The 23,283-nt window shown below is 34.0% G+C and overlaps 1 protein-coding gene across 1 annotated transcript in view; it reads left to right on the top strand.

Moving 5' to 3' along the window:
• The window catches only part of LOC148651954 (dihydropyrimidine dehydrogenase [NADP(+)]-like), a 200,380-nt gene that overhangs the window by 114,719 nt on the left and 62,378 nt on the right, over nt 1–23,283 (top strand). The window contains exons 14-16 of the mRNA XM_088598326.1: nt 8,645–8,809; nt 14,996–15,064; nt 22,639–22,722. Of these exons, the coding sequence (XP_088454452.1) occupies nt 8,645–8,809; nt 14,996–15,064; nt 22,639–22,722 (318 nt within the window). The remainder of the gene's footprint in view (nt 1–8,644; nt 8,810–14,995; nt 15,065–22,638; nt 22,723–23,283) is intronic.

Raw genomic sequence — 23,283 nt, forward strand, 5'->3', positions numbered from 1 at the left:
AGGAATGTCAATTGCTATAGCAGTAGTTTTTCTTTATTAAGTTGTAGATTAGAAAAGCGATGTGAAGGACTAATGACCAAACTGACATACAATATCCTTCATCATTTATCACATGAGCTTAATATCCTTTGCTTTGACAGTAATGCATTAACTCCTTTTGGGGTGGGGTATTAGCTGGAGCTTTTTAAAATTTCCTCCACAATATTATTTGACGGAATTCATGCACATTAGTTACTATTGCAGGAGGTCCCTGATACTGTATATACTGTATCTTTTCCAATCCTTGCATATTAGAAAGCATATACATGGAGTAAAATGTAATTTAGATGGCCTTTGTAAAAGGGAAGCTAGTTTGGTTGACTTTTCTGTTAGATTTATACTGAATTTTGATCATTGGATGCACACTTTGAATTCCTCTTCACTTTTTTGTACATGGTTTAGCTCCTACTGTATCCCTATTTCAGATTTCTGTAATGTTATTTTTAACTCTCACTCTTTAATTGTGCTAGTATTTGTTTTCCGATTTTTTAAATTATACTTGCTTTATCTTTAATACCTGATTTCTGTATCACCTGATGTGTTTACATGTCTTTGGTACTACATATAGGAGGCAGAGCAATATCAAAGTTTCAGTAGACTATGTACTGTACAACTTTCATTGTTTTCATGAACATAAAGTATAAATATTCTCTTTATATATAAATATGTAATTTCCCTTATTGCTGTCAATCTGAAACTTTATATACATTCACAAAAGATATCTATACAAAAATATACATTCATGGTGTTTAAATAAGGTTTACATTTACAATAACAGAACACTTACTGCATGAAAAATGTATTCAGTGTTATTATACAATACAGATTAATATGTCATTAAAAAACAGACATTTTCTATTAACTCTTTGTGTGGCATCATAGGTATATAGGTATCTGAAAAAAAATATTGGTTTGTCATCATTCATTGGCCCTTGATGCAGACACGAGCATTACTTGGATATTTTGTCTGATTTGAAGTAGTGATACAGCACATTATCACTTGGTCTTTGAATTCTGCTCTAACCAAACAATGTTTAATAAAATAAAATCCATTGTTTTTCACTAGAGGTGAATTTGCTTTGTTGTGCTTTGCACTGTGCCTCCTATTCAAATTTAAAGTGAAGGTCTCTAAAAGGATTGTATGCCTTCCAAAGAAATAATTCAGAGCCAGGCCATTGAAATTCAAGGCTAGTTCACATTGTGTTCCAGAGCGCTTTCACTGTACAAGAGAGTTGTCAAATGGTTTATCAAGGCTAAATTCCAGTGTGTAGATTTGTTGGTTAGATGTGGTTGTGGATTCAAGGTTGCTTAGATTTATAAGTCACAGCTATAGAGAGAGGATTAAGAGGGGTGAGGTTATCTTTGTCAGAAATCTAAACTAACATCAGTAAGAATAAATCCTTACACATAGACTTTTATATACAATTCACATGCACCAAACCTAATTTGCTTTGAAGGCTTAAGGGAGACTAAATTAGTTTGCGCGTTCATCTTTCATTTTTGCCTGGTGGTTGTGCGGTATTTGTCAGAATATTTTCAGCTGCATTGGACAAGGCTTTCTCTGTTTTGTATTGCTAATATAGAAGGCTCTCCAAAAATCTTATTAAGCATGTATATGAAGTGGAACTCAACCCAAAAAGTCTGAATGTGACCTGCATTCTTTTTTTAATATTATATACAGTGTGCATCTGTGTTGGGACACTCTTGAACTGCACACTTAGATTGAACAGACTCACACTGTTGGCTTCTTGTTGAGTATAACAGCTGATCTCTTGGCCTTGTGGCTCTCTGTGTCTCACGTGGAATTTTAACAAAGGTGGTATTATCAGCTCAGTGTAAACCAGCCACATGAAACTGCTGACCCAGGTCCTCATGGACTACAGCCTAATTAGAGCCCTGACAACAAATGCCACTGTAGCAAAGCTGCTAAGATTTTTATTCAACCCCCCAAAAAAAATAGCTTTCTGGTTTGATGACTTTAAAATGTAGAAGAGTAGCTTCTGAGTTCAAAGCATATTCTCAACAGGAGGATAAAGATAAAGACTTAAACAACATAAACTAAAACATCCCAAAGTAATTTGAAGACAAAATGAATTTATTTACAGAAATTTTGACTGAGTCATCTAAGGCTGAGGATGTGTTTTGCAGTTTTCTTTATGATTATTTTTGTCTATCTGCAAAACATTTTCCCTGTTTAAAAAAGAGGTAGGTGAGACTCTAGAGTCTTGTGTCGTCTAAACATAGTCTGAGTGGGGAGCAAAAATATTGTTTTAATTTAATAAAATTGCCCCTGATATGTGGGAAGACAGTCTTTCTTTGAAGAATTGATAGCTATCAAAATTAACCCTTAATATTGGTGGGATCTCTGGAAATATCTGCATGCTCACTGCAGCAAAAAAAGGGATTTAATAGAGAAAGACATATTACAGTATATTCCACAATAAGTGTAGATAAAAGATTACTAAATTAAACTGTTATATTGTGAAATATGCAGCTTTTTAATATGTCATAAATGCTGTCTGTCACTGAAAATACAGGTAATTCATTTTTAAACTCTGGAGAGTCTTATGTGCTGGTAAAGGTTTTCTCTTGATCCATTAAAGACAGTGTTAGGCAGATCTTGTTATCCACGCAGAGGTAGCAACATTCTCCCACTTTCACTCTGGCATGTGCTATAAAATACAGGATTAAATGATAGGATACCAAGTGTTAGTGCTGCACTTCATGGACAAAGATGAATTGTCTTCAGAACTCCAGAGTTGCAGTCCTGCCATTTTTTTTTAAGTTACTGTTTATAAGCAATGAGTTGGGTGGTCAGGCCGTGGAAGAGAACTGAAACAGCAATCCTACGACTTTTCTGTCACGGCTATTTATAATGATTAATGTCTCGACTTTGTAAGTAATGTAATTATAGTGCTTCTAGATTTTTCCTGGTAGCCAAACGGGTCACCCAACTCAGAAGACCTAAAAGCTGTAACTGTTACTATATGCCATCTATGGTAATATACAATTTCCTATTCTTTTTCATTCAGTTACTGTGCTCCATGTTGAGAAAATTCCCATCTGATTCTTTAGGAGTTATGGTTGAAATAGAGCACTGTTTTAATCAGTTTGAACTCTCAATTGAGCTTTAATTGAAAAGCTTTAATTGAGCAAAATTTAATAAGTTATCTACTGTAGTTCAGGTGGGTAGCTGCGTCAGCATGCGTAGGCTGCAAAGGAACAAGTAATAGATTTTTTCCATGCTGATGTGTCCTTGTGTCATACCTGAAGAAGGCTCCACGGCTGAAACCTTGTGTTTGTTTTCTTCTTTTTTTCAGCATGGAATTGTGAGGAATTGTGAGAATTAATGGCGATTGTTGGACAGAGTTCTGAGAACAATTTGTTGAAAGTTGAATGGACTAGTAAAGTTGAGAAGTGGTGTCTACCTTCCTCCTACTTGGTTTCAAAAGATTTTGCAATGTCATTTTGCTTCTGCAGGTTTCCTTACAGTGAGGTCTGAAAGGTTTTCTTTTCAAAGCTGTTTTTTTCTTCAATAGTTAATTAGTATAGCAATTAACCATCTTAGCAGAAACAACCACTGGGAACAAAACAGAATAAATAGTAATCAGATTTTTAACACAGACAAGATGAAACAAAACATAATTGCAGGTAATACCTTATCCTTTAGAGGTAACAATTTCAGGTGATTAAGGGACTTTTCTGAGCCTGTTTTGAGAAGAATAAAAAGAAGGAAGGCAATTTGGAACGTGGTAAAAATATGTAATAAAATTCAGGATTGCATTTGTGCATGATTATTTTCATTTACACTTGCTTGGGGAAACACTTGAAAATAAAAAAAATACCCATTATTTGAGAATACTCTACTACTGCACAAAATGCCAAGTGAAGGATCTAAAACAAGCTGATCAAAATGGAGGTCACTAATCTCATCCCTCCCAAATTCAAAACAAAACACAAGCCTTATTTATACCTCTTATTAGAGGAGAGTTACAAGACAGAGAGAAGCCTGGTGGATTTTTTTTTTCGTGCGCATTCTGTATGCCTTTCAAAAGAACAGAATTATAGAAAACACTCAGTTCTACTTCAGAGTAGTAAAACATTTGATGTAGAGTTAGCGCTAGCTTGTGGCAGAGTATTTGAGATTATCTCAATCCCTCTATATGTACTTGACCTTACCAGAAAGAGAAAAAAAGGGAAGCATCTGAGGAGATGAGAAGGAGCCACAATGCCACATCTCTTTAAATGTGACAAACATACTTTTTTTTAAATGAGATGCATTTAAACTAACAATGAAATAAGCAGATTTATTCACTTAACATTCATAGCCACCAACCTCAGCCTCACAGGATAATGACAGTTGTAGTCAAGAAGATAATACTAGCTGAATGATTTTCTGTGTCAGCTTAAAAATAGTGGTTCTTCAGTGGAATTTGAAGTGTAGTGAAATTTAAATAAGGATTTGGTATGATAAGGTCTACGAAGCAACAACCGTGTAACCGTTGTATAATAATTACTTAAAATATGACTTTAAGTCAACAAATCAGAGGCTGACTCAGTATGTACTGTGCTATAATACACAAAATTTGATTGCTATTTATCTTCTCTGTCCTCTTTCAAAAGGTTATGTGCTGTATAGAAGGATTAAGGGTCTGTGCAGCCGTGATAAAACCCTGTTAGCTTAAAAACATACAAGTAGCTGTTACCAAATCTGAACATGCGTGAAACAGAATGCATAGAGCAAGATTGTTTTTTGACAGGTTACAGCATGTTATTGGACTGGGGGATAGTGTTATTTACTAACAGCTGGAAGTCCTTCATAGGCATTATGTTGAAAAGGATTTGAAAGGGTAACTCCTATAGTACCAAGGCCACATAAAAAGCATGCTTCATTTCCTGTGTGAACATTTTAATCCACCTCCTGCTTTCCATGAAAATATTTGTAAATGTGCACAATAATGCACCTATCCTTTTTATATGTGGTGCATGTCTAGCAAGGCAATTTCTACTGAATACAATTTATTTGTGTCACAAAATACAAGAAGCCCTTATCTTTTGCTACGGAGAGCGGCACCTGTGTTTTTATAGTAAGCCATTTCTGTCCCTTTGGGCAATTTCATGGTTTCCAGTTGTTTAATATTAAAACTCTTGTACAGAAATGTCCTGATAATAAATAATGCCAAGAGCTCAATGTTCCTGGGTCACAACTTCATTAAATACAGACTTGCATATTTGCCCTATAGCCCCTGGGATGCCTGTTTCAATTCACCATTGTCGTCTTACTGGAGGGTACCTCAAGTCTATTAAAAAGGGCTATGTCTCTTTTCACAATTCAGAATCATATTCCAAGAGCTATTCAGGAGACAGAAATATCTAACTTATTTCAAGGTACCAGATTGACATATTTTGTGTTCCTGTTATGTAACATATCAAACAGACTTCTTAAGAAAAAAATATTTTAATTTTCTGCAATGGTACATGAGATTTCAAAATGTATATATTTAAAAATATGTTTTCTAGATTTCTTTAATTGTTTAGAATGTAAATAACTGTAAGTGGTGGAACATTCAATGAGATCTGTAACTGCTGGCAAGGCTATGCTGAATAAGGAGCAATTTCCAGGGTTGGAAACTGGGGTGCAAAACTCTCGAAAGAATGATGTGATACTGTATAGTGTTGTGGACAATGCCAAATGGACTCATTTATTCCTAATATGTATTTTTTAATTTAACTTTATTTTACAGGTTATTTTATCCAAGTGGCTCAATTGTAATTTGTTACAATGATAACAAATAATAATCTGATGCACTGTTTACTGAGTGAATTATCTTTCTTAAAGGTACAACAGCTTTGCTCCATACAGGATGTGATCCCACAGCCTCCCATTTATGAATTTCAATCCGTAATCCCTGCTCCATGCTTAATACTATGTTTTCAGTTGTAGTATGTTTTCGGTGGACATTGCACAAGATGCTAATGTCAAATGTGAAAGTATTTTTCCAAAACATCTTTAAATGATAACTGGCATGTGGTTTATTAAGGGTTGAAAGGTGCAGTTCCTCTGTTTTACCTGTGTAAAACATTTCCAGCAGGACTAGAAATGCGCATTTTTATTAAAAGTACAAATATGTGCTAGTAGAGCTATTAAAAAGAATGCTAACCAATGTGCAATTATGCTTGCATGCTCAATGAAGTTTCTAATGTACAGTACTTAGAACATGGTGAAAGCTTGATTTTTTTGAGTGACCGTATCTGTTAATATCTGCAACAAAAAGAAAATTCATAATTAAAGACCAGAATTGTGAGTTAACTGGAGATATGGAACAACAACCATGCTCTCTGGCTTTGGTATTAGGTATAGAATTTTTTAAGTCATTGCTGCATAATACATTAATATCCTCAAGAAGAAGTGGAATTATTAAATACTCCAGCAATTGCTCTGCAATGTTCTGCATGATTTACCACAAAGTCCACAAAAATATTTGGTGTTGGTGTTCTCTTTTCTCGGTTGTATTGACTGAATGTCAAGTCTTCATATTTAATATGGGTGTGTTTAACATCTACTTATAATCGAAATCTGATTTTATACCAGTTAAATTCCAATGTACAATGTTAAATACCTTTGTACTTTAGTTTGCAACACCTTTTTTGTCTTTTCAGGAAATGTACAAATGTAAAAGATACATATAAAAATTATGTAGTTTTTCTCAGCATACTGTGAAGCTTACATAACACTATGTTATCTCTTAAATTTAACATCCTGTGAAAGCTGATCTTTTACGTGACTTTTTTACAGGAATATTTCAAATGCTTTGAAAATGCATTTCCCAGCAAGCCCTTATAATCAGAAAAGTGAGCTAACCACTTGTCATTTCTTATTGATAAACCACCAAACAATCCATGTTTCATGATGAAACCATGGTTACAATAAAATGTGCCTCCATTTTGTGTATTTATGTTATTAATAGCTCTTTTACCAAAGCTAACTTTTAAATATTCTGTGACATATTTTCTTTCATAATACTAGTACCTTTCTTCCCACTTAAATGATTTCTTAAAAGTGGAATTAAACTCTTGATATATTACCCTGTGGATACAAGAACATTCTTAAGACAGTTTAAACCTACTGTGGCATTGACTAAGAAGATAGCAGATGTGACAGTGACAGAAATGTGAAATCATAGAAAATTCACTTGGAGTGTGAAACCCTCCTTTATCCCTAGAACAGTAGCATTTGGCAGATTAAGGGATAAATAATCTTATATTGTGGCAATGGTATGCCTTATCAAATGTATGCAGATTAGGCCTAATTAGTGCTAATTAAGGTTTCTTGTCTAGCTAGTTGGAAAAATGTCCAAATGTTATGAAATCGAGTTAGTATGCTATTATCTTAATTGTTTTGTATGGGGTAGTTCTTAATTAAAATATGCAAATTGTTCTTAATTACTATATACTAATGGCCCATGGTTTTATCATATAAGAGAAGACCAAAAATGTCACTACATCTTTAGCGTACATCTTTCTGAACAATTTAAACATGAAAAAAAATATTTCAAGTTGTCAGAGGAAGATTTAATTTATATAATGTATTAATACATGCTTTAATATTAAAGTGTAAAAAATGTTACCTTTAAAAATAACTAGGGATTAGAATGTACAGTATAATATTTTTTAACTTATCTACTTCCTTTCCTGATGGGATCTGTTGCTTTCAAAAGAATACCAATATTTAATATATAAATATTATTATGTCAGATAAAATGGACCTGAATGGCACAGGCAGAAAATGTATCCCTTGCAGGGTTACAGGAGTCTTTACTTTTACTGGAATAGCCTTTTTTTTTACTTTCCCAGAACCATTATAAGGTTTGTAAAACATTAAGCTTTTTTTCTGGCTTTCATTTCCTAATGTGTTTGTACTATACTGTAGCTGTACATGGAAAGATCTTTGTAATTTAAACATCAAAAGAATGTAATTACTAGTGGATATTACCATGAACTGGCAGGATTTCTGACAAGGAAACATTTGCCAACAATTTCTGTTGTCTTTTTTTCACAAAATACAGACTGTTTCACTGTTATAGGATGAGAGTTTTACCATTTTCACAGGTGAACGTCCTGCTCACTGATGTGAAAGACATATTTAAACTGAAACATTAATTCTCCACTTATTTCATACAGTAATTTGCTTATTTAATTAATTTTCTCTTTCTATATCATATTTTCCCTGGCTTATATTGAAAATAATGTTCCTTCAGATGTAATAAAATATGAACTTTGCTTAGCTTCATAGTTCCTAATAAAATAGTTATTGGGTTCATGTCATGTACAGTAAATAAAAATAGGATGATGATTTTCTCTTTATACTGTTTTATCAAACTACAATATATTAGTAATATTTGCCCAGTTCGAGGGTTTCATTACCTTGACAGAGAACTACACTTAATAACCAAGCAGTGGTATTTACATTTGAAGCTTTGTAGATAATAAGGTACAGTATATACTGTAATGAGATCATTTTGAATTCAGAAAAAGGAAAAGGAATCTGCAGCACGTTGTTCAGCATATTGCAAAGATTAAAGTTTTTTTTCTTACTTTTTCACAGGACTTGGTCACCAATGTTTCTCCTAGAATTGTACGTGGAACTACCTCAGGCCATGTCTTTGGTCCTGGACAAGGCTCTTTCCTCAATATTGAGCTCATCAGTGAAAAGACAGCTGCATATTGGTGCCAGAGTATAACTGAACTGAAAACAGATTTCCCACAACATGTAAGTTTGCTTTCCTTCCACATTTGCCTGGTGCTGATTATTGGTTATCAATTATTGGTTCTGTTTCTGAAGCAGAAATATTTAATTAAACGTGACCACTATAAAGACATACAGTAGGACTCAATATATTTACATTTGAACTCTTTTTAACTTTAATGTGCTAAAGATCAGCAATTGTTCAGAGTAATTAAAAATCTTATTAATTTCAGTGTAAACTTTGATTAAAAAAATTAAAATATAGATTTATCCCAAGTTATGTTGTTTGATCATGCTCATTAATACTGGCTAAATATTCATTAAGTTTATCATGCTCTTTTTATTTAAAAACGTATGATTAATTATTGTTGCCCTAGAGATGGAAACAGTCAATCCTCAATTTTCAATCCAATAGTTAATAACATCATATCCTTTCCGGTAAAGAGGAATATGTCAATGTTTAGAATCATTTCTACCTCATTACAATGCTGTCTAAGGATTTCTTGAAGTACATTCTGTATAGGAACACATGATTTAAAAGTTTAAAACTAAATGAACATATAACTGTAACCTAAATAGGCCGCTTTTTCACTTTTGGAAATAGCTTTCCAGTTTTGTATTAATTGTTAATATACAGTAGAGCATGATCTACTGGATTTAAACTTTGTAAACCTAAATAATTCTGGTTAGACAGTGAAAGCAATCAAAACCTTTTTTCTTCTTAATAAATACATACTTATTACAATTTGTTTTGACAAATTGAAATTTTGGTTTTTGAAACAACTCAGTTGAAGGTGAGATTTCGTCCGACCTTGCTTTGCTCATAAAATAAGTTTTGTGCTGGATGCATTAGCTTTAAATGCATGCCTTTATCATGCCCTAGAGCATGGCTTTTACAATACATCTGAGCTATTGCCTTTATTGGTATTTTAAATTCTGTAGAGATTGTTTTTTTTTCTCGTTTTGGTACATTTTGTTGAAAAATAAAACATTTTGAAAACAGGATAACATGAGGAAGTATCAAAGGATTGCTTTTGCAAGGTCAGCATATTACACCTGAAAGGGCAGTTAAAAGGAACCGTAATGTTGTATTGTGTTTTCTAGCATTAGTGATGTGACAGTGTAGAAACATACTGCACTGCAGATCAAAGCTCTGGCTCTGTTGAAATCTTTATTACAATATTATGTACTTTACAACCTCTTTGCAGATCAAAGTTGAATGTGAACAAGGTGGTATGGTTTTAAAATAAATTACAGCCTAAGTGCTGTTTCTCAGATGTATTTAATTTAAACACAAAAGAGTTTAGTGCTTTTCCTCTGTTCACAATGCTGGTTACTGTTAGTCTATAGCACAGGATGTTGTTTTGTGCCAGGAACGATTATTTCCATTATTACTTTTGTCAACACATGACAGACTCCAGGGTCACTGTGCCCTGTTATTCCACACACTTCATTTGCCTGAAGTGCAACATTCTTACAGCTTTGGAGAAAATAGGGCCAAGCTGATTTGAATGCATGCCACAAAAAAAGTGAAGGTCAGAGATTGCTTGTTAAAATTATTCATAAAAAAAAACAACAAAAAAAAATAAAAAACAATTGTGAGGCTTATAGGTCATAGCTGTCAGCCATACTGCATTGATTGCATTTATCGTCTCAGAAAATTTTCTTATTACACCAGCACCAAAAGAATAGATTTATGGAGAGAAGGTGCATTGTCCCCAATTTTTAATATGTCCCTATCTGCTGAGATTGACAGTTTCCACAGCCGTGAATTTCCCTGGAGACGTGGTGTTACGGGTGTTGGTGGACGGCATCGCTTACTTCAATGTTCCATTATTAAATTGATAACAAGATAATTCCTGTGCTTCTCAGAGACATGACAGGATTTACAATTGTTAACTCCCTCACTGAATGGGATTTGATGTTCGGGGGTGGGCTCTAATAATCACAGCATATTTTTATTTCTCTCTGCACCACCAGAAAGAATCAAGTGCCAGAAATCTACATGGTAACAGCACGGTAGAATACAGTTAGAAACAACACTGAAACAAGTGATACTCTCTTACATGGGCAAGAGGCACATTCATTACAGAAAATGAATGTGCATGTGTGTATAAACTTAGAGTAGCTCCTGAATTCATTACTCATTCAGTGAATAATTTCCCCTCGCGTTCAGCAAAATTAAGTAGAATAAAAAACTTCCAATATTAAAAAAATTGAATTTAAAATGTATGAGAGCAATAAGGTCTGGTTGTGTTTATTTTAGAAGCAGAATCTCATGAATAATAGCACAAAAATAAATCAACCTATCAAGCAATGCATTGAAGTTTAATTTTTGATTAAAAGTGGTAGAAAAATACATTTTTATTTCTAAACAGTCCATGTTAAGTATTTGTGTGTAGTTGAAAATTTTTCCCCAAAAGGATTTAGTTATTAGATGTCAGGGGTGCTCAGCTCCTGTGGAGGGGGATTGTGGAGAGATAGAGTGTCTGCAGGTTTGCATTCCACTTGAGCTTTTAACTAGCTAATTGATCTAATTATTGCTTTAAGTGGAGCAGTTTAACACATTTCCCAAGTTTTTAGGTACAGCAGATCTAAAGAGACCCTTAAGACCTGCTGGAATGGACTCCTTGAGGACTGAAGTTGAGCACCACAGCTATACTGTATAATGTATGCATGTATATAAGTTACAATAGTAAACTCACAATTTCTTTAACATCCAATAATGATTGTATACATAGTTCATAATGTACATACATATATAGATACAGTATAATTACACACAGCACTTACATGAGTATTTATTACATAATTAACAGATGTTAAAGGAGAAATTGAGTGCAAAGCATGACAAATATGCATTCTGAACATTGTTCATTGTACATTAGCTCATTGTTGTACACTCCCAAACAACTCTCTAATGCCACACTGGCAGTCTACAAATTCCTCACTGTGCAGCCTCCTGAGCCACATAAAAGCCACCTTATGTTATCACAAGAAAGAGAGGTGTTTGTGCTGATGTATTCTGATGCTTCACACCCATTGCACATACTGAAACATTGTGAAGCAACCAAAGCTTTGGGTTTTGAAGAAGACGGAGCAGAAGGAGGTGAATGTTCACTTAAAGTAGATTGTCTCCTTTGCACCATACTGAATATCCTTAGAAAGAGACTCCTATGTAATCTTAAAGTGACAGGGCAAGGGTGAGAATAAAGTCAGCACAATACATACGCATACGCATGCTGACGCAGCTACCCACCTGAACCAATACATACATATACTGTATATTGAAATTGAATCTGTTCAAATCAGTACTGCCAGGACTACTTTGGGAGACTGTTGTTCTCACTGCATCCATTTTCATGTTTTATTTCATGCTACTCTATATAGGTTTGCTTTCGATTGTATTGATATTTTTTTCACTTTGGTTGTCCCTTAGGTATATTAGCCATCAAATTCGCATCCATCCATTTTCTAAGCACTTTATCCAGTCACAGGGTCACAGAGGAACTGGAGCCTATTCAGCAAAGAACGTGTGTAGGACAGACTACACCATTCATAGAATGACTGTCCATTGCAGGGCACAGACAGCCACAGACACACAATCACACACACACTCACACAAGGGCCAATTTGTTTCTCAGAAGCAAATACCAGAAGTTTATCTTTGGACTGTTGGATGAAACCAAAGAACTGGAGGAAATCCATGCTTCCTTCACATTTTTGTGAGAACATGCAAACTCCACACAGATAGCACCCTGGGAATTGAACCCAGGGCCCCAGTGCTGCGAGGTAGGAATGCCAACCACGGTGCCACCCTCAAATTCACATATGTAAATAAGAATTGTATGAATAAGAACTTTACAAAAATAACATTTTAGGGGGTTTTAATATTAATATTTTTGGTGCTCATATTGCCCGATATGGACACTGGAGGTAGCTTTTTTACCTACTCCATAAAACCACTTGAATGTTAAATAACATGGTGATCATGCCTTTCTGGCACATTTTTTTAAAAAGTCACAGAAAATTATTGGCAACTGCCAAAGCAACCAGTAATGGTTAGTATGCAAATGCATGTTCAAATCTGAGATGATAAGGTGTTCTGTGCTAATGGCTTGTGGAATTCAAATTCATATGACAGAAAGGCAAAGAAACCTGGAAATCTCTTTCAGGAACTGAATATTCTAGGAGAATAGAAAAGACAAAAGCTTGTAGAAAAGACAGATAAATTATCAAAAAGCATAATAGTGAAATAGTGAAATAAGTTTAGTGTGATTGTTGCTGAAATGGTCCCAGCTGGTCACCTTAACATATTTAGAAAAAATGTGTGAAATCTTTATTAATACTAAGGCTTCACAATTACTCTTGTTCGGTGTAGGGACATGTACAGTAGGAAATTACAGCTGTCTTCATACTTTGTTTTAGTCATGCTATACAAAAGTATAATAGTGGGTAATCACACACATTACAGTATTGTTTAATCCAGTTTAGCTAGCATGAGAGCAGCATAATTTCACAAAGCTTTACTCTTTTTACTTGCTTGGTTTCTTATGTTGAAGTGCTTATGTTGTGTCCTGAATAGAAAGTGATAAATTATCATTTTTCAGTTCAATAGTACCTGCTGAAAAAAAAAGACTTGCAAGAATTAATAAACCTGTTTTTCCAGATAACAACTTTAACTATGTCAGGTGAGTTGTACCTGCCTTTAATTGATCAGAAATTAAAATAATATATCAGAAATTAAAGACTGCTTCCATATTTCACTGCAATACTTCTTTGTATGGTAAGGTAATGTACAACTGCTCTTAAATACATTAAATTAAGTGTGATTGAATAGTATTACGTCAGACACCTACACGTTATATAAATGTGGAATAAAAACAAAAAATTCCAATTGCCAAGCCTGTGTTATAACCGTAAGGAACTGAGTAATCAGTATTTTGAGTGCTGGTAAAAGCCATTTACTATCATCAGATTTTTCATGAATCCCTTTTGATGTGTGCAAATGAAGTAAAAGAGGTATTGTGATGATATTGCTTTCCATCACGGCACCCCAACTACAGTACTAGGCCAGTGAACCCAATTTTTCAATAGGAAAAAGGCACAAACAATGGTGTCAGCCTTTTCCACCATTGTGCCACAGACAGTAAGTTTCATGCACAGCCTCCATAGCTAGAGTACTAACTCAATCCTTCACCAAGGAGAAAAGGGCTTGAACTAACCAATTTTGGATATGCTGTTAGCCAGTTAAATTTTTTTGTTGAGTACAAACTTGGCATTTCTTCTGGGGAAAATGTGTGTCCTGCACGTTTAATATTTCCTTTTTCTTTTTTGCTGGTGGTTGGTATGCTCTAAGCAGTGCTTATTTTGCATATTTTTATGAGAAGTTCTATAGACATAAAGGTTCACAGGTCTGTAAACCTTTGCAGCAGAAGCCAGTACATGTTTGCAAGGGGAACTATAGTTGGATAAGGTCATTTAAATATCGGAGGTACATTATTATAACAATTGAAAAATTGTCGTCCTTCAGGGTAGAAAATGTTCACATTGTTTGCTATTCATTTCTACCTCGACTGCATTGAATCAATATTTATAATTTATTAGAAAGTGCTGTGGGTGTAGAGGATGAACCAATCCAGGCTTTACAGAGTTGTGAAGTAAGTTGTAAAATCAAACACCAACCTGCTTGGTAATTTCCGGCTTTCCAACCAGAGACATTTTGTATCCTTTGTGAATTACACTTATGGTATATATATATTGAAGTCTATTCATTCTTGTGATTACTTAAAACCAAAGCAATAAGAAGAAGAAGGTTCTATATTTTCTTTTTTATGGCAAGATTATTGAGTGTCTAGAGGAGAAAAATGAAAATAGTCCTACCTAATCCAGTGATACCACAAAAGGGCTCTTAACTAATACCATCACTTTGATGTTTTTATTGTTTTAATAATGCTTGCACACCAGTGGATTTGTCTTGATCCTGTAAATTATAAATATTGATTTTGTGACTTTGAGTGAGGAAGGATGAGACTGGTCTTTTTAAAGACTAGATAATGGCTTTCAGATCCATTTTCGAATGTGTTGAAACGAGCTGAATTGTAAACGTTTTTCACCATAAAATCGACTCTATTGTTTAATTCCGTAAGGTGTGATAGACTGAAACAAATCAGTCATTGTTATTTACCTTCCCATTTTCTCCTTTTTCAGATTCTTATCGCCAGTATTATGTGCAGTTATAACAAGTCTGACTGGATGGAACTCTCTAAAATGGCAGAGGTTAGTGATTTTTCTCATTTGTTTTTTGGAACCTGAATATTTCAGATGTTTATTCTGTTCTTCGTAATGTTAAAAGCAGTACCAGTATAAGTAGTAACACAACACCAGTATCAGCAGTAATGCCAATAGTACAGGTAGCAATATATTGGTACTGTGTATATTTATGAAGTCATGAAAATAGATAATGAACTATGAAGGGAAAATTGTACCATTAATGTTGTTAATTGGCATTTGGAAAATAAAGTGCCCTTTCAAGTCTTTATCTACTGGTTGATATTGTTTTAACTAAAAATCAAAATTGTATGCCTCCAGTAATTATCTGCAAATTAGATTTTAACACCAAATTGTTCTACAGTTATTCTATAAAATAAAAGTATGACCTACTATATGCATATTTTTATTTTCGATAAAATACAGTTTGCTTTTGTTGTGTGCATCCTTGTAATTATGGTATTTTAGTGGGGTGTTCCCTGGTGAAAGAGTAGATTAGTGGTTAAGATTTTAGATGCTCTTATGAAGATTATGGGTTTGCCCCATCTCCACACACCACTGTTGTACAGTAATGGAATAGTGTCCCAATTGGGAGAATTCGGCACTCTACATCATGCTGCAGAAACTGGGATAAACTCTAGCCTGGTGACCCACTGAGTTTCGACTTTACTTTACATCTTTATACATGCTGTATACACTGTATATACATATGAACCAGTAGTATTGAAACATACTGTACAGTACAGTATATTCCATAAGAGGCAGTGAGTGGGCTTATTCAACTTTCAGCAGAAAAGATGGACAGAACTCCATGTTCTCACAGTTGTATGCCTCACTAGTGAAACCATTTAAAATAAATTTAGTCATTAACACAACAAAACCCCAGGATATTTTTGCAATATAAATACTACCAATTATGTTTCACAATGTGAGGATGTTTTCTTGTGCAAACACATTCAGGACACATTGTCTTTCAGTATGAGTGGAGAAAATTCCCAGTGGACACTTTGTGAAAACAGAAAGAAAATAACACAAGAAAAGAAAATAAGAAATGTAAAAAAACATAGATACGAATCAAAGAGAAATGTTTTGATTTAAAGTTAGAGACTAGAGGTAAAGTAAGCTAAACCTTCAGTTTTTTATTGATATTCTTTTGCTGGTACTTTTTGATAACGTTTGAAAAGTTGTTGCTGTTGGTGATGTCACAAGCCAAGATGTCAGCACATCTGTGGTGTAACGTCAGCACATTAAATTAAATTTCAGATGGCATATGCTTGCACTGTTCTCCGGGGAGAAATACCACCTGTTGTTTCATGCAAATATAAATGCATTGTTCTAGTACATATTGAACATTTGGAATCCTGGCAGAAATATTACAAAATGCAAGGGTTAAATGGACCTTTCAGTTAAAAAAGATATATTTTATAATACTGACTAGATATTGGTAACTAACAATATAGTTCGCCAAATAAGTCTTGTTTCAGATTTAAGGTGTCAACATTTTTTATGTCTGTATACATAGTGTTCTAAGCATTTTGTTTTAGCAATGACATAAATTTAAAGTGTATTTCCTAACAAATGCTAAGCTTTTAGAATAATAAATAATGTGTGACTTAGGCCTATTATAAAATGCTAAGCTCTAGTTAAAGTGTAAGTGCTAGTTAAAGTGTAATTATTTCTCCTTAAAAGTTTTAATCCTGGATTTTGACTGCATAACATAGTTAAATGTTTCTGGTGTTTGGCTCGCAGGGCACTGCCAAGTTCATGAAAGCAGGAGACAGATGCAACTGTGGGAGTAAACTGGTGGGGAGGGAGGGTTTTGGGGCGAGTCGACTGTGAGCCGTTTGTTCACCTCAGATCTTCCCATCTGTGAACACTGAAAGCTCTAATTCCAGTTCTTTCCTGTTTACTTTGTTAGTCTAAGGGGCACGAATTAATGGATCTTCTCCAGTGCTGTATGCCTTAGACATTTACAATGCAATACCCACTGGCCCTTAGTAATAATTCATGGTTAATAATTTTGTTTAGGAAAAATACAACTTTAAGGATTCTATTCAAAGAAGCATGCCTTTCTTGATAAACTCCATAATAAAACTTATGTACAGAAATGTTGCCTGCCATTCTGTTACATGTAAAAACTTCCAATTTCAAATAAAAAAATGCACATGATTCTCATTAAATTATCAGAAAGTCACAATACTAAAAACTCTGTTAAAGATCTAAGGAAAAACAAATATTTCCATTTTTCTCTCACACTGTGTCCTGTATGCATGGTTCGTTTGCTGATAAAACAAACATCCATAGTGTTTCACAATCTTAATATCATACAAATGTAGTTGCATACACTATGCATTTTAAACAGTTAAATATATGGGGATTCACGGATGCTCGTAATTGTATTAATTTCACAGTGTCTTGCTGCTTAGTCTTGTATTTTAGTGAAATTAATGCATCAGTATCACCTAAAATTAAATACAAATAATAGTCATTTACATTATGGGTTAATACAGTACATTAATAGAAGAATGTTTTAAACCACAATCTTCTCATTTCAGAAGAGTGCCTTGTGATTTTCATACAATTCATCTTCCCCTTCAAACTGTCTGTGACCGTGGAGTTTATCATGTTACCCTTTTATCCAAGAAAGCACAGGTTTTCATCATTACAAGCCTTCTATCACAAGAACTGGAATCAGGTCTTTACTGTTGGGTGTATGTGATTCAGGTGTTTAAAACTACATTCACACCATCAGTCATGATTTTGTTTTAGATCATTACATGAACATTATGGGATTTATGCGTAGGTGCATAATCCATGAAGAAGGAGTATACGTTTTATGAGTGTTCCTACAGTATACCGTGTCTGTGAGAAGACTTGCTTCTTTTTTTCACTCATGGAATCATACTTGTGCACATGGAATCATACCTGTTTTATTAACAAGTTTTGTCAGTGTCTGTGTTCAAGCATTCAATACAAATTAGCTCATTCCACAGGCCTTGTCGTAGTGTATCTTCTGTCATCTGACCACCTTATTGATTTTAATCAGGACTTTGAAATTACTGTTCTTCTGTTACTATGCTGCAATATAGCATTTTGGGAGTACTGTGTGTACCTTTCCTGGATTGGTATGCACTGTTGTAGTTCATTTATTGTACTACAGTAAATGTATCATGCTGCTACAGTAAGTTCATTTAGGAGATTTTAATTGCAATGCCTATTTCATGCTGTGACATTCAGTGTAGTTTTTTTTTCTTTGGTGAGCTCAAGCCAGCCCTAATCCTACATGGTTTATCTGATTTATGGACATAAAGTAGATTTATATTTTATATGAATTTTCCAAATATGTTGAGGAAATATCAGACAGTAAAACTTTGAACAGTCTGAGAGAGAGTAAGCCAACATATTGAATCTTTGCCCTCCCATCAGTGGTATGATCCCTCTGTGACTGTGTTACTTGTCTTTCTTGCATCTATAGCTTTCTGTTTAACTACCTTTGTAGGGAAGATGAAATAAATCCCTGTTACCATGGAAACTCAGTCTTCAAGAAGAGTAAACCATTCACTCATTCTTTGAAATCTATGAGGCAACACTTAGCACATTTCTTTGCCTAAGGAGAGTACTCAAAAGTTTTTGTATAGAATTGAAATTGTCTTAGTGAGGAGTAAAAAATATATTCTCTGTCTTAAACAAAATATTTTTACCTGTCTTTTTTTGGATTCCTGTGTATTGAATATTGCATCATACCTTTGTGTTTAAATTGAGCTTAAGTTGTCTGTTTTTGTATTGCTGTATATTATGGTTTTGCACATTTATCTGCAGCAGAGCACATCTACTGTATATTATTTTATTATTTTATTATAAATGCATTATTTTTTTTAAATGCATTAATAAAGAAGACATGATTCAGCACATTGCTCATGCAATAGTTTGTGTGACATACAGTATACTGTAGAGGATTAAACTGATGCTTCAGAAATTGTAATTGACAAAAGTATCTTTGTTTGACTTGATTTTTTTGTATTGTTAGAAAGGGTTGTAGTTATGTTGCCTCTTGTAGAGAAAGGGCAGGAAAATATTACCGGAAAAGCATGCTGCAGAATATAACAGGGTAATGCAGAGGTATTTAAAGACATTTCAATAAATGCCTAAATCATGATGTTTATTCTCAATCTTACAAGGTTACAAGGTGATCTGCTCTTTTGTGCTGGGACTAATTATAAAGCATGGTGGTCACTTTGAATCAATTGAATTTTGTTGTAAACAATTCTACAGTAGCTCATAGCTTGTTAAAGTTAAATGAGAGAATGTTTAAAATATGTTCAGTTGTGAATGCTAAAAAGGAGAGATCAATTGATGACAATAATTTGCTGGAAAATAGAGGCATTTTGCTACTTTAGGAAGGTAATTTAAAAATGTACAGATCAATATTTTATGCTGATTCTTCCTTTTATACAGTATGTAGATCCATTTCTCTAAGAGTCAAGCTTTTCTGAATGAAGACATGAATTAAATTTTATTGCATTTTGGGGAAGCACAGTAACTTACACACAAATAGATATAACTCTTAAGAGCATTCTCAAGTGGGTCTAAAGGTTATGACACATTTGCTTCTTTTCATGATTGATTTTTCCTTAGTAGACGTGCATGCAGAAATTACAATTCAATGAAGCATTTCAGTCCACATTACCATATTCATGAAGGGAGTCTTGAATAATTACTAAATCCTAGTGATATGATACCTTTAAAATGTTGTGCATGCATTCAACATGTTTATTCCTTCATTCCTTCAACCAAGACTCCTTATTCATAAGGAAAAAAAAACATTTGTTAAAATGTGCACAAAAAAAATGAAAGTTGTCCATATGTGCTCGTAAGGTATTGCAAGTTGTTGAAAATGACCTTGCAACCTGTATTTGAAAAGACACAGCAGTTGCATTTATATTTATTTTCATTTTACTTCAGCTAAAAGGGAGAGGGGAGAAAAAAGAAAGTAATCAACCTATTATTAATATAAATGAAAGCAGTCTGTGTCAAAACATTCAGAAATGTAAAAGAAGGTTCTTTGTGCATGTTCATAATGTCTGTACCTACTGTAGGGACAGAATTTGAAGGTCTCAGATTAGGAGTAAATATAATTTTTCACAGTATTATTTTAGCCACATAGGCCAGATAACAGTGGTTGTTGGTGTGAGCGAATCTTTGTCATTAGCTAGTTGTTACCAGGGCTGAGTACACCAACAGGATCGAGCAGATATAAATGAGCAAGGTTTCCTCGTTTCCTGGGGCACTGATACCACCTAGAAAATGCTGCATTAATTAACTGTAGATATAAACCTGGGACTGTATAAAAAAACAATATTGGTGATTCCAAAATTTAAAAACCTGAAATAAGGTAATTAACAACAGAGATATTACCTTTGAAGTCAGATTTCAAGGAGTCATTGAAAAGACCACAGTAGAGTACAGTTCCTTCTTCACTGCCATTAATTCATTCATTCCAAAGGGATACTTTTTTAATTAAATGGGTATCAAAACAATTCGAAGTGTTAAACACAAATAAATAATTTCAACACTTTGTTGAGAAAGATTTTAGGGGAGTAGTAAAACACTGTCAAAAGTAATGCCAGACTTGATGTGTATTCATTTTGTAAGCCTCCAGTCCTTTTGTAGGATAAGTCAAGTGCTTTCTCAGTGTGCACTTCTTTTTTTTCAGCTACATATTTTTATGGACCATTTCCTCATGGAAAATCAATACACCATACAATGCATATATAAATATTAATGTAGTGCCAGGCCTGTATTCTTTCTATGTTTATGATCAACTTCATAAAGCACACATTTAAAATTCATATAATACAAGTATCACATCATCCATCATTTATCCAAGTGTATGTGCATATGTTTACATGTGTATGATATATGTTAACATTATATCTAAAATATATGTCTGCTTTGATGGGATTAGGAATATGGTGGTTTGTAACAGCAGCAGTGAGCTCTTACTCTGAGTTTACCCTTTTGCTCCAGGGGAAGAAAAAAAAACTTCCTTTTACATGCAAGAGCAGGAGCTGAAGCTATATCTGTGACTGCTGCAACACACTTTGCTTCACAGCACAGGACTTGTTTCCCCTTTCTTCCTTTATTCGTAAACTAAGCTGACAATAATAACTATCTAACGGGTTTTGCCTTGCAAAGTATACCAAAGCTTCTTATTGTGATCCATAATGATAGCACTCAGTTTTATGTCTCTGCTTCTTTTGTGACATCGAAGGAAATATTCTTAACGTAAAGGGCTTAGTGGAGAGGGGTGAAATTAAACATTATTGATAATTAGCTTTGCGATCTTTCTGCATTGTGTCCATTTTGTACCTATATTCGCCTAATTGACCATGAAATCTTGTGCGGAATCCATGCTTGACATGAGCTCTACCACTCTTAAAGCTGACTATGATAAATGGCTTTATCATGCCACTTGCTCCTCTGCTCTTTGTAAGGCTAAAATGCTTATTATTCTTTTCCTCTCTAATGGCTGTCAGTTTGAGGAAAATCATAAATCTGTGGCTGGACTAACTCTGGCAGGTTTGTAGAGCTTTTGTAATTGTTTAAATCCCTCTTCTGATGCATTTTAAAGCCCTTTCGGAAATGTAATTGCCTGTCAAATGCCTTTCCAGCTCAAACACTTTAGACTCCTCACTCTATCATTATATATAGCATCTTTTTAAACACGGAGTCAATAAATTATTTCCCCCATTCGCTAATTTTAACTTCTTTTTTAGCTGTTATTCTTTGAGACTGATTATCAAATATTATACCGCTCACAAATAGAAACCCCTCTGCTTTTTAAACCATGTTGATATGTTGCTATTTGTTCTAGTAACAGCCTTTGAGAATTGTATTTTTTGTATTTGCTGAGTTTTAGAAGATGTAAATGTCTTAAAAGATACATTTTAGAAGATGTAAATGTCTCATTAATTTCATAATGATTTGCTGTGAATTTGTCAGTAGTTGCATCTGAAAATCAATACATTTTAAATACTGTAATCCAAATGGAATCATTTCTACCTTCAGCTCTGTGTATATTTTATTGTCATAATTTAGAAATGTCCAAATCTGAAATATTTTTGACCATACCTTTGAATACTTGTTTTTTTTAATAAAAATGTCCAGTTTTACTGGGAAAAACAAACAGTATCAAAGATATTTCGTCAACATCTGCTGTGGTCACTAATGAAGCAGCTTTAAAATATTCTTAACACTGCATTGGAATAAATTTCTATCTAGAATTTAATAGACCCCAAATAAATCTTCCATAAGCTTAATTCTGTTTTTGTTTCTTTTAATTTTGTTATGATGATTGGTGAAGACTTTGCTGAGAAAGTGCTTTCAGCCAGCAGTATTCTATGATGTGTTATTAAAAATACCTGTCTCGAAGTATCCTGAGAATATGAATGTCTACAGAATGGCTCAACTCCTGTGGTACACAAAACTAGCAAAAATAACCCACAGGCCAAACTTTGAGATAAATCCTGCTGCATTTTAACCAAAAAATAATTTTACAGTTTTGCATTTTCCATATTTAACAGGCTTCTGAAGCAGATGCCCTGGAGTTAAACTTATCTTGTCCACATGGTATGGGAGAGAGGGGCATGGGTCTGGCCTGTGGGCAGGTAAGACCTTAACTTAAATCTCTATCACGTCTCATCAGAAATACAGCACCATTGCGTTGATATGTTCCATACCTCACAGGCACAAATAAACTAGCCACACAGTTTCAGCTTTGTATTGTTAAATATTCTATGCTATAAAAAATAAAAGAGGGGTATGTGAGAACATTTATATCAATGTTAAAGACAAACAGAGAAGCTTACAAGCATGTTCATAAGCAAATATGAATTAACAGCTTTCTACTCCAGTGAAGCACTTATTTTTACTGTCTGAATAATTCACTTCATTCCATAGCTTTAACATCCCATTACAACAAAGTATTTAACAGGATTTAATAATCCATAAATAATCCTCTTTGCGGTTTGCAAACACTGTCTTACAAATCAAACATTTTGTGTTCTGAAAATTAAATGCCGCACTTGTGTGGCTTCTAAAAGAATCTGTTCTTGGACTCTTCCCCTGTTGTGTGGATGTAGGCAAAGTAAAAGGGGATGTTTGAAGTAGCATTTGGAAATTCATGTACTTGTGCAGTTTTGTGAAAAATCTAGTTAACAGTTTGTGAG

Source organism: Lepisosteus platostomus, chromosome 11 (assembly GCF_059453375.1).
Source record: "Lepisosteus platostomus isolate fLepPlt1 chromosome 11, fLepPlt1.hap1, whole genome shotgun sequence".
Classification (NCBI taxonomy): Eukaryota; Metazoa; Chordata; class Actinopteri; order Semionotiformes; family Lepisosteidae; genus Lepisosteus; species Lepisosteus platostomus.